The sequence below is a fragment of the Chionomys nivalis genome, chromosome 12, assembly GCF_950005125.1.
Source record: "Chionomys nivalis chromosome 12, mChiNiv1.1, whole genome shotgun sequence".
Classification (NCBI taxonomy): domain Eukaryota; kingdom Metazoa; phylum Chordata; class Mammalia; order Rodentia; family Cricetidae; genus Chionomys; species Chionomys nivalis.
Window position 1 is genome coordinate 71,848,313 of NC_080097.1, and position 16,585 is coordinate 71,864,897.

At 35.4% G+C, this 16,585-nt stretch overlaps 1 protein-coding gene across 5 annotated transcripts in view; it reads left to right on the top strand.

The window, feature by feature from the left end:
• The window catches only part of Ppp3cb (protein phosphatase 3 catalytic subunit beta), a 45,695-nt gene extending 32,785 nt beyond the window's left edge, over nucleotides 1-12,910 (top strand). For 2 of the 5 annotated variants that reach the window (XM_057785750.1, XM_057785752.1), the window contains exons 11-15: nucleotides 2,471-2,497; nucleotides 4,458-4,542; nucleotides 5,258-5,355; nucleotides 10,514-10,543; nucleotides 11,974-12,910. In XM_057785750.1, coding sequence (XP_057641733.1) covers nucleotides 2,471-2,497; nucleotides 4,458-4,542; nucleotides 5,258-5,355; nucleotides 10,514-10,543; nucleotides 11,974-12,152 — 419 coding nt within the window. In that variant the 3' untranslated portion in view covers nucleotides 12,153-12,910. The remainder of the gene's footprint in view (nucleotides 1-2,470; nucleotides 2,498-4,457; nucleotides 4,543-5,257; nucleotides 5,356-10,513; nucleotides 10,544-11,973) is intronic. The other 3 variants (XM_057785751.1, XM_057785754.1, XM_057785755.1) reach the window with 3 other exon arrangements.
• The last annotated feature ends 3,675 nt before the right edge of the window (nucleotides 12,911-16,585 follow it).

Here is a 16,585-nt window from a genome sequence, read left to right on the forward strand (position 1 = left end):
CCTATTAATAAAACATAGCATAAATTATGCCAACTTATTTATTTGTTTTATTATTCTTGCATTCCAGGGCTGAATTAAATGTCATCATTAAAGAGGCAGTATCATTTGATGAAAAAAGATAATGGTTTAGTAGTACCTTTCTTTTTTCTTTTCCTTATTTTTTTGTTTTTGTTTTTTGTTTTGTTTTGTTTTGTCTTCTTTTTGTTGAGGCAGGGTTTCTCTGTGTACCTCTGATTGTTCTGGGACTCATTCTGTAGACCAGGCTGTCCTCAAACTCAGAGATTTGCCCTCCTCTCTGCATCCTAAACACCTTTCAATTTTATTTGTAGCTATACAGTCTTGGAAAAGTCACCCAGCTTCTTTAGATCTTCTCATTTATAAAGTGAGAGAACAGAGCCGGGCGATGGTGGCACACGCCTTTAATCCCAGCACTCGGGAGGCAGAGGCAGACGGATCTCTGTGAGTTCGAGACCAGCCTGGTCTACAGAGCTAGTTCCAGGATAGGCTCCAAAGCCACAGAGAAACCCTGTCTCTAAAAACCAAAAAAAAAAAAAAAAAAAAAAAAGTGAGAGAACAGAAAAGATGACATTTTAATCTCAAGTAGCTTTTATAATTTTCAGCACCATTTATGACAGTGTTTCTACCGGAAAATACAGACTTCTCTTTTGCGTACTAGAAATAGATCCCTCACTGTTAGGATCATAGATACAATTACTTCTCACTTTTTTCACCCTTTCATTAACTAGGTTTTTAGTATCAGGAATTCTAAGAAAAGAATAAAAAAATATGAATCAAGGAGTTTGCATAGAGAAATAGGCGTATTTGGGAGAGAAGCCATTAAAAGAGTGGAAGAAAGTGGAGGGTGTTAGGATAGATGCTAAAGTTCAGCATAGGATCCAGAAAAGAACTACTGGAGCATGCTACTACCATTCTTCATTGTTTCTTTCCCTTTATACTTTCTTTCTCTGTCCCTCCTTTCTCCTTTCCTTTTTGTTTGTTTGGGGTTTTTTTTGTTTGTTTGTTTTTTGAGACAGGGCTTTTCTGTGTAACCACCCTGACTATCCTGGAACCTGTACCGTAGACCATGCTGACCTTGAACTTACAGAGATCCACCTGCCTCTGCCTCCTGAGTGCTGCCACCATGCCTAGCCTTTCTCCTTTCCTTTCATCATCATGGCTTGACTTATCTCTTCTCATTCTCTTTTCCTGCCCCTCAGTGAAGCCATACTACGGATCTGGGAAGAAATCTGACTTTAGAAAGAAAACTTGATAAAATGTGGTTTGGGATGGAGGTTGAATGAGGGTTTAGTTTTTCTTTAGAGAAAGGGAGAAATTAGGATTAGAGATTTTCCAGAAGCAGGAAAGAAAGAATAGTTTTTAGTTATTTGCTTTTGAGATTTGTTGAAATGGGTGAAGGCTTTTATTGATGGCTCTTTGGTATTCTGTATTGTTTGCTTTGTGCTTGTATGAGTAGTTTTTTTTTTCCAAGATAAACTTGCATAAACATTGCATATAAAAATGTATAGCATCCTTTTTTAGAGGTGTTAATCATGAAAGAATTTTTTAGCACTGATTTCTATGATATTTAGAATGCATACATTTCTAGATATTTATCTTTTGTCTTCAGTTTGGTTAAAGAAATGCATAATCTATGTATTAACAATGCCACTAAATAAAACTGTGGCTCCTATAATGCAGTCATATATTAGAATGTAGGGTCTGGAAAGCTCAACCACCTCCACTGTCTACTTTTAAAGCTATTGACTTGTTTTGAAGCAATCTGTTGCTATTTTTGCAAAAAGTGTCCCCCTGTCCCTAGATTGGATTGGGAACAAACAGAAAATAGTTAATTTTGAATATATGCAAACATTCTACAATTCAGATTCAAGAAATCATGTCATCTTGTTATGGAGTATGGGAGGTTCAGCTTTTTCTTTATTGTGAGTGAGTGAGCCTTTCTCCTGGGGAAAGTTACTCATATTTTCTGTACATGCTACAGATTTTGCATATATTGGTGTCCTTGAAGAATCACATTAGTTTGTATCTTATTTGTGTCATTGCTTTTCATTTAACATACTTTCATGGGCGGCATATTTACTTAGGGTTATTACTATAAATGTGTGATTGTTAGCACAGTCTTTTATTGGTCTTATGTGTTTTCACGTGATTTTTTTCTGTCCCTAATTATGTCTACTTTCATCAAAAATTATAATCATTCTATTCATATTTCTTTCTGAACACATATCTTTCAAGAAATCTTTGCTTTAGAGCTCTACCTTGTAGCATCTGTCTTTTATTTACCAAATTCTACAGTACTACATTTTTCAAATAGAAGGGCCTCATTTTTTCTCCCTTTCTTTATACATTCATCCTTCAATACCACTGCCAAGTTAAATCTCTATCTTTTTATTTGTCTCAACCACCTTTTCTCCATCATTCACTTCCTTTTTTCTGGACTCTCCATCTGAAGAACGGCTCATATATGGCAATAAAAAAGGTACAGACCAGACAGAGTAACATTGTTTTGAAATATGACTTCATAAGTTACCTCATGTCCATGTAAGTTGGCATATCTGTTGAGTAGTGTTTTGAGAGTCTTTTTGGGCCTTTTGCAAATTTAGCCTGACTCTTAACATGAGTTAGTGTTTGATATTTTAGAAGTCATATTCCAAGACGTCTGTCTTTCTGTGCATGGAAATAGTTTTCCCTCTTTTCATTCCTGTTGTTTTAAAATTTCATTCTTTTGCTTATTTGTAATGTTTTGTACTTTTTCCTGCATGATTAGGGGTGTTTGATTGTCTGTCTTATTCCCCAAAGTACCTTTAAAGTGGACATTTGCTTTAATATGATGCATGATGTGTTTGTAGACTGATTTTAAATCCTGATTTGTACAGTGTGTTTATGTTTCTTAAAATTTTTTATTTGAATTCAGTATAGTTTTCATATCATTTGGTTTTACAAATATATAAATTAAGGCTGAAAATACAAATGTGTATTGTTGTAGCCATCCTTTTCAACCTGTTTCTCCTTATACAAATCAAAATATTTAAAAATTTCTGCCAATTTAAAAATGAAATATCAATATTAATTTATTAGAAGAAAATCAGACTTTGTGTCCTTGGAAAAGTTGTTTAATGATCTCCTCGGGGTCTTTAGTCCATAAAATAAGCAAATATCTCCAGTGGATCTTCAGATTCTAATATTCTTTGATAATTAACCTTTTTTTTCTTTTCTTTTCTATTTTTTTTTAATCTGAAGAGCACCTCTTTGATGTTGTAATGACCACATAGTTTTTTTGACGCTTTACTGCTCCCAATGTTTCAGTATTGCCCTTTAGAGAATAACAAATAAGGTAATTGGAGTCCTGCTCTCTAAGTATATGCTGTTTTCATCCTTGAAATTGGACTTCTTTTTTTCCTTTTAATTAAGTCTAGTTATGATCTTAGTTTTCAATTATATGTGTTTGTAGTCTGTTTGAATTTTAAATGAAATGCTCTCACCTACAAGACTTCTGATTGTTTAGACCTCTGCATACCTAAGGTCCATTTTGCTCTAGCTTCTTAGGCCTTTCCTTGACCTTCTCCTCAACAGTGGTGCTTCCATGTGCGTGTTTTCATCATGTTGAAGCACAGGTTTAAGGAAAAATGGGTCCAGATTGACTCTGATTGCTATATATATGGTAACAGGACTGAGATTATTGTTCTTGCTGGAGACCAAGGAAAGGAAGAGTGACCTTTGAAGTGCCTTTGGCCAGCCATGGAGCCAGTTCTTTTGGTGTGTTGTTTAGCCAGCTTTTTGAGGGAGTTTCTTCTTACTGTCTGTTTCACATTCAATGCCTATGGTTATAAAAGCTTAAGTATACTTGCATGAGTATGGAGGCCATCTAGTCGATGAAGTTGAGATATTCATTGTTGCTGAAGTACTGCTGTAGTCCCTACTTTGTGATCACCATTGTAGTTATTATTTTCCTTTGTACATTATTTATAGATGAACTTAGAGTCACAAAGCTTATTCTTTTATAATAAGAGATTTTTCTAGTGTGCATGTTAAAGACTTTTGTGGTAGTTAAACAGAAGTTTTCCATTTGTCTTAGTCTGCATGCCATAGGCTCCCATGAACTTAAAAGTATAGGATTGTTCTAGTTTTTTCTCCTCTGGTTTTGGAATTCAAGTTGGGCTCAAGTCTTCCTACCCCAACCCATACCCCTTTACTCTTTTCCTGACTAGTCAGTGTTGTGAGATAATTAAAGTTTGTGAATTGTTCTTATCAGACCCCAATATTTGACTAGTGTTGAGCTAATCTTTGAGGGAATGAGAAACTTTCTGGCATGATTTCATCTAGTGTCTTCCATGTGAGCTGGTAGCAGACCTGGTATTGGTTTAGATGAGTCTGGAATAGGCTAGTAATGCTTGAGTGCCCTAAACTTGAGCCTTTTTTTCTTTTTATTCCATTGAAAGTAGGTTCAGCTGCAGCGCGGAAAGAAATCATAAGAAACAAAATCCGAGCAATTGGCAAGATGGCAAGAGTCTTCTCTGTTCTCAGGTACTGATACATTTTCCTGATTGTTTTGCAGAAATTATTTTACTATATCTTATCATCATTGTTCTATTTGATACCTAGAAACAATGTGGTTTTCTATTAGAATGAATTTAAATTTATATACTGATGAGGGGAATAGAAGTTCCTTTGAATCTGGTACTGGTTTGTTTGCTTGCTTGTTTTGTTTTGTGGTGCTGGAATCACACCCAAGACCTGAATCATACTAAGCATGTAGTCCGCCACTGAAATTAGGGTTTGTGACCTTTGGGTCTTGCTCTTGGAATGAAAGCTCTAAATCCATACTTTGAAAATCAGATCAGGATAAGATTCTTGGTGAATTTTCTCATCCATATAGGATATCTGTTTTGCTAGAGTACAACGTGCCTTCCTGGGGTCAAAATTCAGGAAGAGGTTTCAGGAAAGCAATATGTATTTGAATTGTAATGTGTCTACCCTCCTAAATGAAACATTTAAAATATGGGAAAATATGTATCTTGGAATTGAGGGCAAAATGTTAACAATGAATGTCATTGTATACATGGCCTATATCTGAGCCCTAGCCCTTCTTTTAAAGTAAGCATTTATTGATAGATTTTTATTTTGTTTGGTTTTGCTTTTTGCAGTTTTGAGAATCAAGCCCAGTGCCCTGTGCATGCTAGGCAAATGCTGTACCTCTGCGCTACTAACTTGTAATACTTGTTACATTTCTCTGCTGTAGGGAGGAGAGTGAAAGCGTGCTGACACTCAAGGGCCTGACTCCCACAGGGATGTTGCCTAGTGGAGTGTTGGCTGGAGGACGGCAGACCTTGCAAAGTGGTAATGATGTTATGCAACTTGCTGTGCCTCAGATGGACTGGGGCACACCTCACTCTATTGCTAACAATACACATAATGCATGCAGGGAACTCCTTCTGCTTTTTAGTTCCTGTCTCAGCAGCTGACATAAGCAGGGTCCTATACAATAGGCAGTATCTGATTAGTACCTGGTCAGGGCATAATATTGATAGAACGGGTTGTCTTTCAATTGAAAATAATGATCAGTTCCCCAACTTTTCATAAAATGATATGGGAGCATCTCATGTCATAATTCTGAAATATTTATTGATACATTTGTCTAATGCACCTTTTTGTTTTAAAAACCCCAGTCAAGAATGTGAATCAGGGATATACATATTACTAAATTGGAAATGTGATTCCAACTTTAACTTTTAAAATTTATATAATTGTATTAGATTATGCTTACATTTTTAAGTATTTGATTTTTGAGTTAAAATTCTGCTTAGACCCAAAAATTTTCTTTATGCACTTCACTTGCTAAAAGATTTATGCCAAGTTTTGTACCCTGATAAATGATTAGAGTTTGTTTTCTGTGGTGTTTGTCAAATGTTCTATGTATAATTGACTGTCTGTAACATGCTGTTTTCTTCCTCTGCAGATAGAGCTACTTTCCTAAATCTGTCTGTCTTTCTTTAGGGTAGCTGTATGTCTGTAAATATATGTTCAATTAAATTACTCTATCAGACGCTTGTCTGTCTTTTGATGTAGAAGCAGCTTTGTAGCACCTTGATTTTAGGTTTGCTGCATTTGTTCCTGCACTTGGTGCATTTTGAACATGAATGTAACATTAGATATTAAGCTATTGTTATAAAGGGTTGAATTTAAATCCTGTAAGTCAAAATTGAAAGGGTGTTATTAAGTGTGCCTTTATTTTGCATGAAAATAAAAAAATTATACGTAAAGCATTCCTGTAATCTGGCTCGTTGAATATTTTATGTTTTTTAAAAAGCTAACTTGATTGTTTTAGTATCTGTGTAAGTCCTGGGTAAACTTTGAAAGCCCATTATAGATTAAATAGAATAAAGTGCTGTGAATATTGCAGCCCATACACAATAGTGCTCAGTCTCAATGTCTCTCCCTTATGGATAGAATACAAAAATTGTAATGTGGAAAAAAACTATACATAGAGCTACTTTGACATCCCTCCAAGGCTTATTATTCTATTAAAACATGCAGTGATAGATCTGTCATCCATAATACACTTTTTTTGAGTGTATCTAGTGAATTTTTTTAAAGTCTTTTTTGAGTGTATCTAGTGAATTTTTTTAAAGTGAAAAAAAGAAATTCCCTTATAATGTCATTTTACTCTGTTCAAAAAGAATCCTTTTTAATTAAAATAATTTTTGGTAGACAAATAATTTTTATCCTATATATGTTCTATTTTATGTTATTCTATTGTCTGTTGTTTACCACTGGTGCAAGCAAGTTCAACTAAGTATAGTAATGGCTTTCTGATTGAGTAGAAACCACATATAGCTTAAGATTTTTATGCTGAATGAGGTTTTTTGTTTTGTTTTTTAGTTTTTAAAATAATCTAGAACTTTGAACATTACTGAACCACTAAGTTATATTCCCTTCCCGAGATTTCTTTTTTCTTAATTTTTGATTTGAACAAACTATTTCTGATCTTCTTTATTTTCTTTGCCCTCTACTTTTCCTTTACAAATATTTTAAATGCCAAAGAGAATTTCATAAATTTAATTTAAACATTAATAAAACCTCAAATTTTCAATAAACATTACAAAATTGTTACTAGTAAAGGATAATTCTAATAAGGAAAAATATGCCCATTGTTTAAAAAAGAAAAACACAAAATTTAAAGATAGCATATTTAAATAAATCTACTTGTTAGTTTTACATTGTATCCATGGCAAACTGTGCTTTCAGATTTCTCCGTTAGCACCTGCTAATTACATGCTTTGTTGACAGCTCAGTACTTCTATTTATTCTTAATTTGCATGAAGCTCATTCCTTCAACTTGGAAACCACCCTCAGCTGCAGGGAAGGTTTGAAAGACAGCAGCTTTGCTGAAGGGACTGTCTGTTCCTAGCATAGAGTGAGTTACTGGAAGGAGCTGAGCTTAAGGTGTCTAATTTGGGAAACTGGATAGCTCCCCAGTTCTGATGTTATGGTTTGAGCATTTGGTTGAAGTTATTTCCCTAGCATATGAAAACTTGTTTTTAAAGAAGTAACAGCTCATATAGAAACTACATCTTTGAGATTTTTTTTTTACTTGAAAACATTGTTTTAAATCTCTATAGAGACTCTAATGTATATGTATGACTGAGAGATAATATGAAAATAAATTTTTGAGCCTTCAAGACTATTTTCAGAATATAGAAATGACCTTTTCAGTATCTTTTAAATTTTGTTTTATTTTTTTGAGACAATGTCTTCACTGTATAGCCTTGACTGACCTGGAGTTCACTATATAGACCAGGCTTCCCTCGCTCATACAGGTCCTCCAGCTTCTGTTTCATGAGATACAAATCCTCCAGCCCCTGCCTCCTGAGTGCTGGAATCAAAAGCATAAGCACCACCATGCCCAGCTTCTTTTTAGTATCTTTGAAGCTAATTTTTATGCTATTTTTGGGTGGAGGGGGTTGTTGTTTTAAAAACTACAACTCTGCTGTACTTCAATTTTGAGTTTGTGTTTTTTTTCATGATAATTTGATTGGGAATTAGTCCTATAAATCTTTGCATATCACAACCTATGTGGGAAAATATGTAGCTATCTCTATTTTAATAATGTCAAATTCCTATTGATTGATTGTTCTTTATTGTATTGAAGAACATAATAGTTAAAGGCAGTGCTATACTGATACTTATTAGCACTGTGTCCTGTGTAATTGAAAATTAATAAAAGAGAAGTACAGTATGGCTTTCAGACTGAATTGTATAGTTATCATGTTTCTTTCTAGTTTACTATTTAAGCTTCAGATGTCCATATTTCAGTTCTAAGCCTTTAAACTTGACAGTATATAATTTACTGTCAAGTTTCATAGCTTAGAGTTTACTAATCCTCTTAATGAAGTCAATTTTAGTCTTTATCATACACAAGCTATAGAATGTTTCTTATCAGTCTCTTCTGCTATCACAACTATTAAACCATATTCCAATAGACTTTTTTTCTTCTTTCAACTTTAAATTATAAAGTGTTCACATTATGAAGGGGGTTGATGATGAATGTTTGAGAACTGATAAATATATACAGGTCTCTTTTTATTCTGTTTTGTATATTTTTGTTTGTTTGTTTGAGACAAGGACTCATTGTGTAACCCTGGCTGGCCTGGAACTCACAGAGCTCCACCCGCCTAAGTGGTGGGATCAAAGGTATGGCCACTATGTGCAGTAAGATGGATCTTTTGTCCCAGTTTTCTCTCTGGAAAAATTTTGTAGAATTCTTTGCAGATACACATTGCTAGATTTTTTTTTTTCAAAGTTGAATTGCACAGTGGACATATAATGTGTATGTCTGAGTAATTTGATTTAAAAAGTAAGGAATATTACATATTTATTCAATATTCATCCTCCCTCTTTTGGACTCCCAATTCACTTTCTGATTAAGATCACCAGTGTTTGCTAATTTAGTTCCATTCATAACTGTTTTGGATAAAATAATTTCTAAATCATACTTTTTTTTTTTTAAAAAAAGACATTTCAGAAACAAGTATTCTAATTACCTTTATTGTAGGAGAAACAAAGCAGATGAATTGGAGCGTTCTTGTTGTAGTTTTCTGAGCAGACACACTTTGTACACAGAAGGGTGACATCGTCAGGCAGTTACTATTCTTTGCAATTTTAGATTATACTTTCCAGTGTGAACTCTTGTTTGCTTGTTTGTTTAAACCCCAAAATGAGCAAACAAGTAACCTTTAAAATTTTTTGAATTATTATTTTACTGTATTATTCATATGGTCTGCATATATGTACATGTACTGTGTGTGTGCATTTATGGTGTCCTTGGAGATCAGAAGAGGATATCAGATTCCCTGGGACTGGCATTACAGATGGATTGTTAGGTGTCATGTGGGTGCTGGGAAACAAACTTCAAGTCTCTGCGAAAACAGCAAATGTTCTGAACTGCTAACTCTGCATTGCCCAGAAAGGCATCTTTGACTACAAAATGTACAACTAAATATTCAGTTCTTTAAATGGTCCAGTGCAAGTTGTACCAAGAATTTTTTTTTCTCACATGACCCTTATTATGAAGTAATTAGGACTAGTTGCCTGAAGACATTTCCTTTAATTCCTTTCTGATTAGCGTATGGATTTGGAAAGATGCCCAGTAGCCTTTTTTCTTCACCTAAGAATGCAGGCTTCTTGCATCTAATGAAACTAATTATCATGATAAACTGAATGTAAATAGAATTTTAAAAATGTTGTAGGTGTTTAGAGAGTTTAGAGTAGGAACTAGGGCATAGTAGTATACACTAATAGTCTCTCAGCTTCTTTAACAAATGCAAGATGATCAGCCTCCTTCAAAACAAACAAAATTGAAGTTCCTAGCATAGAGAACGATTCCTTTTAGAGTCCCCCTAAAGAACAGAACTTGAATATTAGATTAATTCAATAAATATAGGATCCATCAGTTTTATCGCAGTTGTACCAGATTTTCTGCTATACTTTGCATAGTAAATTTAAAGGGACTGAAAACCATTATTGACCCCTTCCTAGTTTGTATCTTAGGGAACCAAGTGGTGATGAATGTTGTTAATATTAGAAGTGAAAGAAAAGATTCTCTTGTTCCTTTTCTGCTACAGTGCTATCATAATTTTTCTGTAATGATAATACACTGATAAAACAAACATAATCAAATTCTAGCCATAAAATACTGAATTCAGGATAAGCAATTAATACTGGAGTGCATTTGCATGGGTGCTGAGGTGTCTGTCTTTACAATAGGTCTATATGTCCTGTGCTCTGATGTCGTAGTGCTGTGTGTAAGCTGTGCTGTGTTAGGAATCGGGGGATTGGGTGGAGCTCTCTAATACGGGTATAGTTTGTGTTCAATTGTAAATAATGATATAGTTTGGGTACTGTGATATATTAAGTGATCATTGACTTTTCTGCTGTACAATATGACCCTTCTCATCTCTCTCATTCATTTTGCATGCCTCTGCTCACTTCTGTACAGCCACAGTTGAGGCTATTGAGGCTGAAAAAGGTACGATCAGAGTCCTTGCACTGGGCAGAGATCTGTGGTCTGTGGGTGGGCATCAAAGAATGTCCTTCGGGTGTATCTTAGGCCTAGCTTGTGCAGATGAATCATACTGGCTGACTCATCAAGTTTAACAGTCACATTCCTTTTTTTTTAATCACAAGAGCTGATACCTATAGTGTCTTTTCTCTTTCTAGTATAATCCAGAGTTTGTTGTTGTTTCTTTAGCGTGTGTTGTATATTATAACATTTATGTTGCTTTTTTAAAATGGACATTATTAGACTAACCCTGCAAGTAGAGTTCTAGCCCATATTTTGTGTTTCTTTTTTCCCCCTAAGTGAAACCCCCACTAAATGTATATTTTTGCCCATTCTAGTTCAGGAACTGTTACTATGATTTTTGCTTCCTGAAATTTGGGCTATATTTTATAGATAAGATTATATTCATGTGGATCAAGACTTAGTTTGGTATTACACACTTCTGTTTAGTGGCCACAACCATTTGTTTGGTTCATGTTTATAAGTAGTAGTGCTAGAGATTAAATATATTAAGCACCTAGACTTTAAGTAATTGTATGGCTTTTTTTAAATGAGCATTTTCTTAATGGTGTCTGTATCCTTCCAGATGAAATGAATAAAAATCCATAAGAACTGATGTAAGCTAGGCTTGGTGGTGAATACCTACTCTAGCGGTAGGACCTTGAGTCAGGAAGGTCTAAATCTGAGGCCAAGGCCAGCCTGAGCTGTGTAGTGGAACCTGTCTCAAGAAAGTTAAACAAAGAACCCTTAATACTTAAGAAGGATTGCCATTTATTTTGACATAGTTTATAGTAATTGGCCAGAGAATGAAAAGAAACATGTTCTAATATATGAAACTATTCCTATTTTACTTTTTGTTTATCAACCAAACACATTCTAACTTGGGGGATATTTTCCACTTTTTCATTTTATACTGTACTCCTCCAAGGTAGTTCCTACCCTGCTCCGTTTTACCCTCACGTGTGTTGGGAGTTATCCTTATTTAATGTCCTCACTTGCCCCCCTCTTTGCTACCTCACCTTTGTGATGGTCACCATGTGATCTAGGTTTGAGGTAAGAGGAGATAGATAGCTGGTTTAGTAGAAGCAGACATACTGAGACCATTGCCTACAGGCTGATTTTTGTGGGCAGGGAAAGGCAATTCTAGTTTTTGTTTTGCTTTATTTTAAATACAGCAAACCAAACCATATTAACTTATCTGTGAAGCTGTCATCTTTTTATTTAAATTTAAGTGTTTCATATTTTAATGGGGAGACTAAAATGGGTATAGCATTCAATTATGAAGTAAAATTTAAGTGTTGCTATTTACAGTAATTTCTCCTTAAAAGTCATTATGTTTTTGAAAACTCAGAAGTGTTTTTACAATTACTGACTTATCAAATTTGCATTTTGTTAAGCAATACGAGGATTCTCTCCACCACATAGAATCTGCAGTTTTGAAGAGGCAAAGGGTTTGGATAGGATCAATGAGAGAATGCCACCCCGGAAAGATGCTGTACAGCAAGATGGTTTCAATTCCCTGAACACCGCACATGCCACTGAGAACCACGGGACTGGCAACCATAGTGCCCAGTGACCAGCGGCTTCCCAGGGACTCTCAGGTCTTGGACCCCAAATGGACAGATCACCCAAGAAACTGGAGGGGTCGGCCAAGCTGATGATAAATGTCACAATCTCTCTGAAGAAACCATTGTGCTTTTTGAGACCCTTGCCCCCTTCCCAGATGGAGGCTTGAGGACCCTGGGACATGTGTTGTCTAATAAGGTTGGGTAATCACTGCCACAGTGGAGAGCAGTGAGCAAGGGGCTTGGGGCAATTTCCAGTGGAGGATATCTACACCTCCATTTATGCTTGTGGTTCACACATTTACGTTTACAAATGAGATTCCTGTTTTGTTTTGTTTTCTCAGTAGAATTAGGGTTTTTTTCAACCATGAGTTTAAATCCAATCTTTAGAGTTAACGTGGACTATCCCCCTACCCCATGAAATGTCTTTAAAAGGATGAATTAGCATGGTCTTAAAATATATTTCTGAGGTTACTAGCTGTATTTTGAATTGTAGGCAAAATCTGAGAAACCCAGTTGGTGTTTATACAAAATGCTGACCTCAGGTCTATAGTTCTTAAATGTGGCTAATTCTGTAACATAGTCTTGGTATTTTTCAATTATGAATGCATAAACTATTTCTAAGAAGACTCTTACTTGAACACAAATCCAAAAACCAATTTCGAATCTTTTTTGCCCGTATCTTTTGAGATTTACGCCCCAGAGATTTAAGGGAAAAAAAAGCCTAAATTTTCAAATTATGAAGAATTACAGAATTACTCATTTAAGGTACTTTAAAAGAAGTTTGTACATTGTCAAAGTAAATTTTAATTCAAATCATGTCTGTAAAACTTGACGTATTTTGTGTATGCACGTTTTCATTTTGCAAATATTTAATATATAGACCTATGATGTACAGGTACATGATGTATAGGTTACTTAGATGTCATGAGAAATTTTAGTTTATTGTGAGTATTCCAGTTGCTTAAAAAACCACCAGGGTGATTTGCTGCTGGCTTTCTATCATTTTTATGTTTAAGTGCAAAGGAAAATTTAAAATGTCTGGAAATGTTTTTGATTAAGTAATACAGCCTAGAAGCAATGGTTCTCTTCAACTCTTCAGATGTTAGTGGAAGCATAAAAGTCAAGACTGCATGTTGAAATTTTACTTTTGATAGTTACAGAACTGCTTGGTTAAGCTAAATGGAACCATGTGCTAATTTTACACAGTTATTGACCTGTGCTAATTGCCACTATAGTTTGGTATTTCCCTTTGGTGGCCTGCTTCCTCTCATGCCCTGGAATACAACTCAGAGCTCCAGGCAGCGGAACCATCTGTTGTTTTGTTTGCCAGAAAGTGCACCCTGTATAGTCTCCTGTCTAAGTTGAAAATATTATGCATGTGCAGGACTATTCAAGTATTTTATAAACAGTAGCACACAATAAATTCCATGCATGGGCCGCTGCTCCTATCTCTGTGTTGGGTTTTATTTGAAAGATCTAGTCTGATTTAACCTTTTTATGCATATTGTAAAATTCTGTTCATGGAGCTAGAATAGCCTTTAGAGATCATTCTATAGATAACTAATGATTTCATGAATTAAATTCTTGCCTTTATAAATTTTACTTGTTTCCCCCTTAAACTTTTGTTATACTTTTTTTTAAAAAAATGTGAATAGTTGTGCATTGGAGAACTTTGAATACCTACAGCAATCTTCCAAAATACAATATTTAAAGTCACTTGGGGCTGGGAATATAGTTCAATGGAAGGGTGCTTGCCAGTCATGTTCAAGGCCCTGGGTTCAACCGCTACTGCCGTAAATACAATAGAAGTCATTGTTTTCGCCAACTCTCAGTTGAAAGAAATATTCTAGTCTTGGACTTTGTTGGAGTGATATTGATAAATTGTGTTTGGATATTGGGTAGTTTAACAATAAGCAAAATACTAATGTATGGTTACTCTGAGATTGTGCATTTCCTCTGCCATTGTTGAAGTGAATATAATTTTTTTTTTTGTTTCTTTTTTTGTTTTGTTTTTTTGTTTTGTTTTTCGAGACAGGTTTTCTCTGTGGCTTTGAAGTCTGTCCCAGAACTAGCTCTTGTAGACCAGGCTGGCCTCGAACTCACAGAGATTTGCCTGCCTCTGCCTCCCAAGTGCTGGGATTAAGACTGAATATAATTTTGTGCAAATCGAGAAATTGCTCACAATTTATAATATGACAAATAGCTTTAAACAGTAACTATGATACTCATGAAGCATCAGTTTATATCAAAATATATATTCTTGCCTAATTCTAGATAAAAATAGAATCTAAAGTTTTTTATTATTGTTCAACATAATATTGATTTGTAAACAGTCCATTTGCTGCCTCTAAAATTACTATAAACTTTATAGAATTTTCGTAGATTTTTTTGAAAATTACATTGTTAAAGTAGGAACTTAACTAGTATATTAAGTGCTAGGAACTTAGCACTTTGATTTCTTACTAGGGTTATGTAGTATTTGTGAGAGTCATAGGTAAGCATAAGACATCATTATCAAACTTGAAGAGTTGCAGGTTGGTGTTAAAAATTAAGAAGGAGAAAGTAAAAGAACAACTTGGACAAATCAGTGTACCTGAAAATGGTAGGTAGACTGTCATCCAGCCTTACAGACTTCTTACAGATTAATAAAATGGGAGCCTCTTTGTAGTCTACACCCTCTTCCTCCTTCCCCTCCCTCCCTCTCTCCCTCTCTCCCTCCCTCCCTCCCTCCCTCCCTCCCTCCCTCCCTCCCTCCCTCCCTCCCTCTCTCCCTCCCTCCCTTTCTTTTGAAAAGAGTCTATGTAGCTGAGATTATGCTTCAACTCATCTATCCTCTTGCCACAGCACCCCTAGAGCTAGAATTTTTAGTCATGAACTACATACCATACCTGGCATTTCATCTTCATGGATAGTTTTACTAAAAATGGTTAAATGATAATTTTCATTGTAACTCCTAATGCAAATTGTGGGAATTTCAGACCTCTAAGTTTTTACTTTAAATGTCTACCAGTGTAGGTAGCATTGCTAAAGTAGAAATATCCCCTATCAATTTTTTGCCCTATCACTATCCTTTATATTCAAATATGACACCTCTTAGTTAGCAGAGTCAGTCTGAATTTTTTTTTTTTTTTTTTTTTGTACCTTCTGGTTCAATCTTTAGCAACAGAACTCTTAACCCCATTGAAGGTCATCATTTAATTTTGAGGCCACTTTAGTTTGAAGTCGGCCTTGAAATCTTTATTCACCTCTGTTTCATCAGTGTTTTTTAATATTACAATTAATTTCCTTTGTTTACAACTGTTTTATATGGTATTGTGTAATATGTCATTGACTCCTTTATAGTTCATGCATTACAGTTTAAGATTCCTTTGGAATCCTTTGTGTGAAAACGTTGTAATTTGATGTACTACATTCTAGGACCCCATTGTTTCCAGAGGCAGGTGAGTGACACCTGTGGTCATGAATGTAAGCAAAAAGGTGGGGAGGGAAGATAGGGTTTTTTTTTAGTTGTATAGAACTGCTGTCCAAATAATATGTTGTTAGGTTCTTCAGCTCTGTAGTTACAAGTGGAAAGGAGCTAGGAAATGTGGTTGAACTTCCTGGATCAGCATCCCTGACCAGGTTTGGAAGGATAACTGAGTTAAGTTTTCTTTCCTTATAAATTGTATGTATTTTTACTCAGTAACAAAAATATTGGTCTTCCTATTTTGATATTCCAGAAGCATTTTTTCCTCTTCTGAAACTGTCATGTAGAACGTCCTTTGACACTCTTCATTTAGAGAATACTTTAGGCTTCTTTCAGTGAAATGTTTTTACAAAGTAGTTCTTGGTTTTCGTATAGTTAAGTTTGTTGTACCATTAAATACCATTTCTCTCTTCCTTTTTGGGTAATTATATTTATACTTGAGCCTATTTTGGATATAGTTGAATTCTGTTTGAGCAGTGTGTTAGGCTAAAAAGGGACATTGGGCTCAACCTTTTTCAAAGATTCCTTTTCCTTTGGTCTGGTGCCTATCCTTCTAGCCAAATATTGGTTCCTTAATTAATCCCAAGGGATTCCCCCCACCCTACCCCATTCCCCATGAAGCTATAAAGTGAGAGCAGAAATACTGCCTTGAGAGACATCCAAGACGTCGTAAGTTTCATCTTTCCTCGTCTTGCCTGGCTACAGTGAGCTGGGGGGGGGGGGGGTGTTGACAGAGTCTAGAGCCCTCCTGGCAGAGAATAAGGGTCAGAAAGAGAACTCGAGCAGGTGTCCAGGTCCTGACTTGCCTCGTTAGGGAGAAATTCAGCCTTGTCTGTCTGGTTGGCAGGGCACCCTTAAGTCACTGATACCCAGCATTTCAGCAGTTTGCAGAAGAAGTGATGTGAAGGAACAGCTGCAATTGAGATCCAGCCTAGATCTGAAGAGATCAAGCGTTGAGTTCACTTGGAGGAAAGA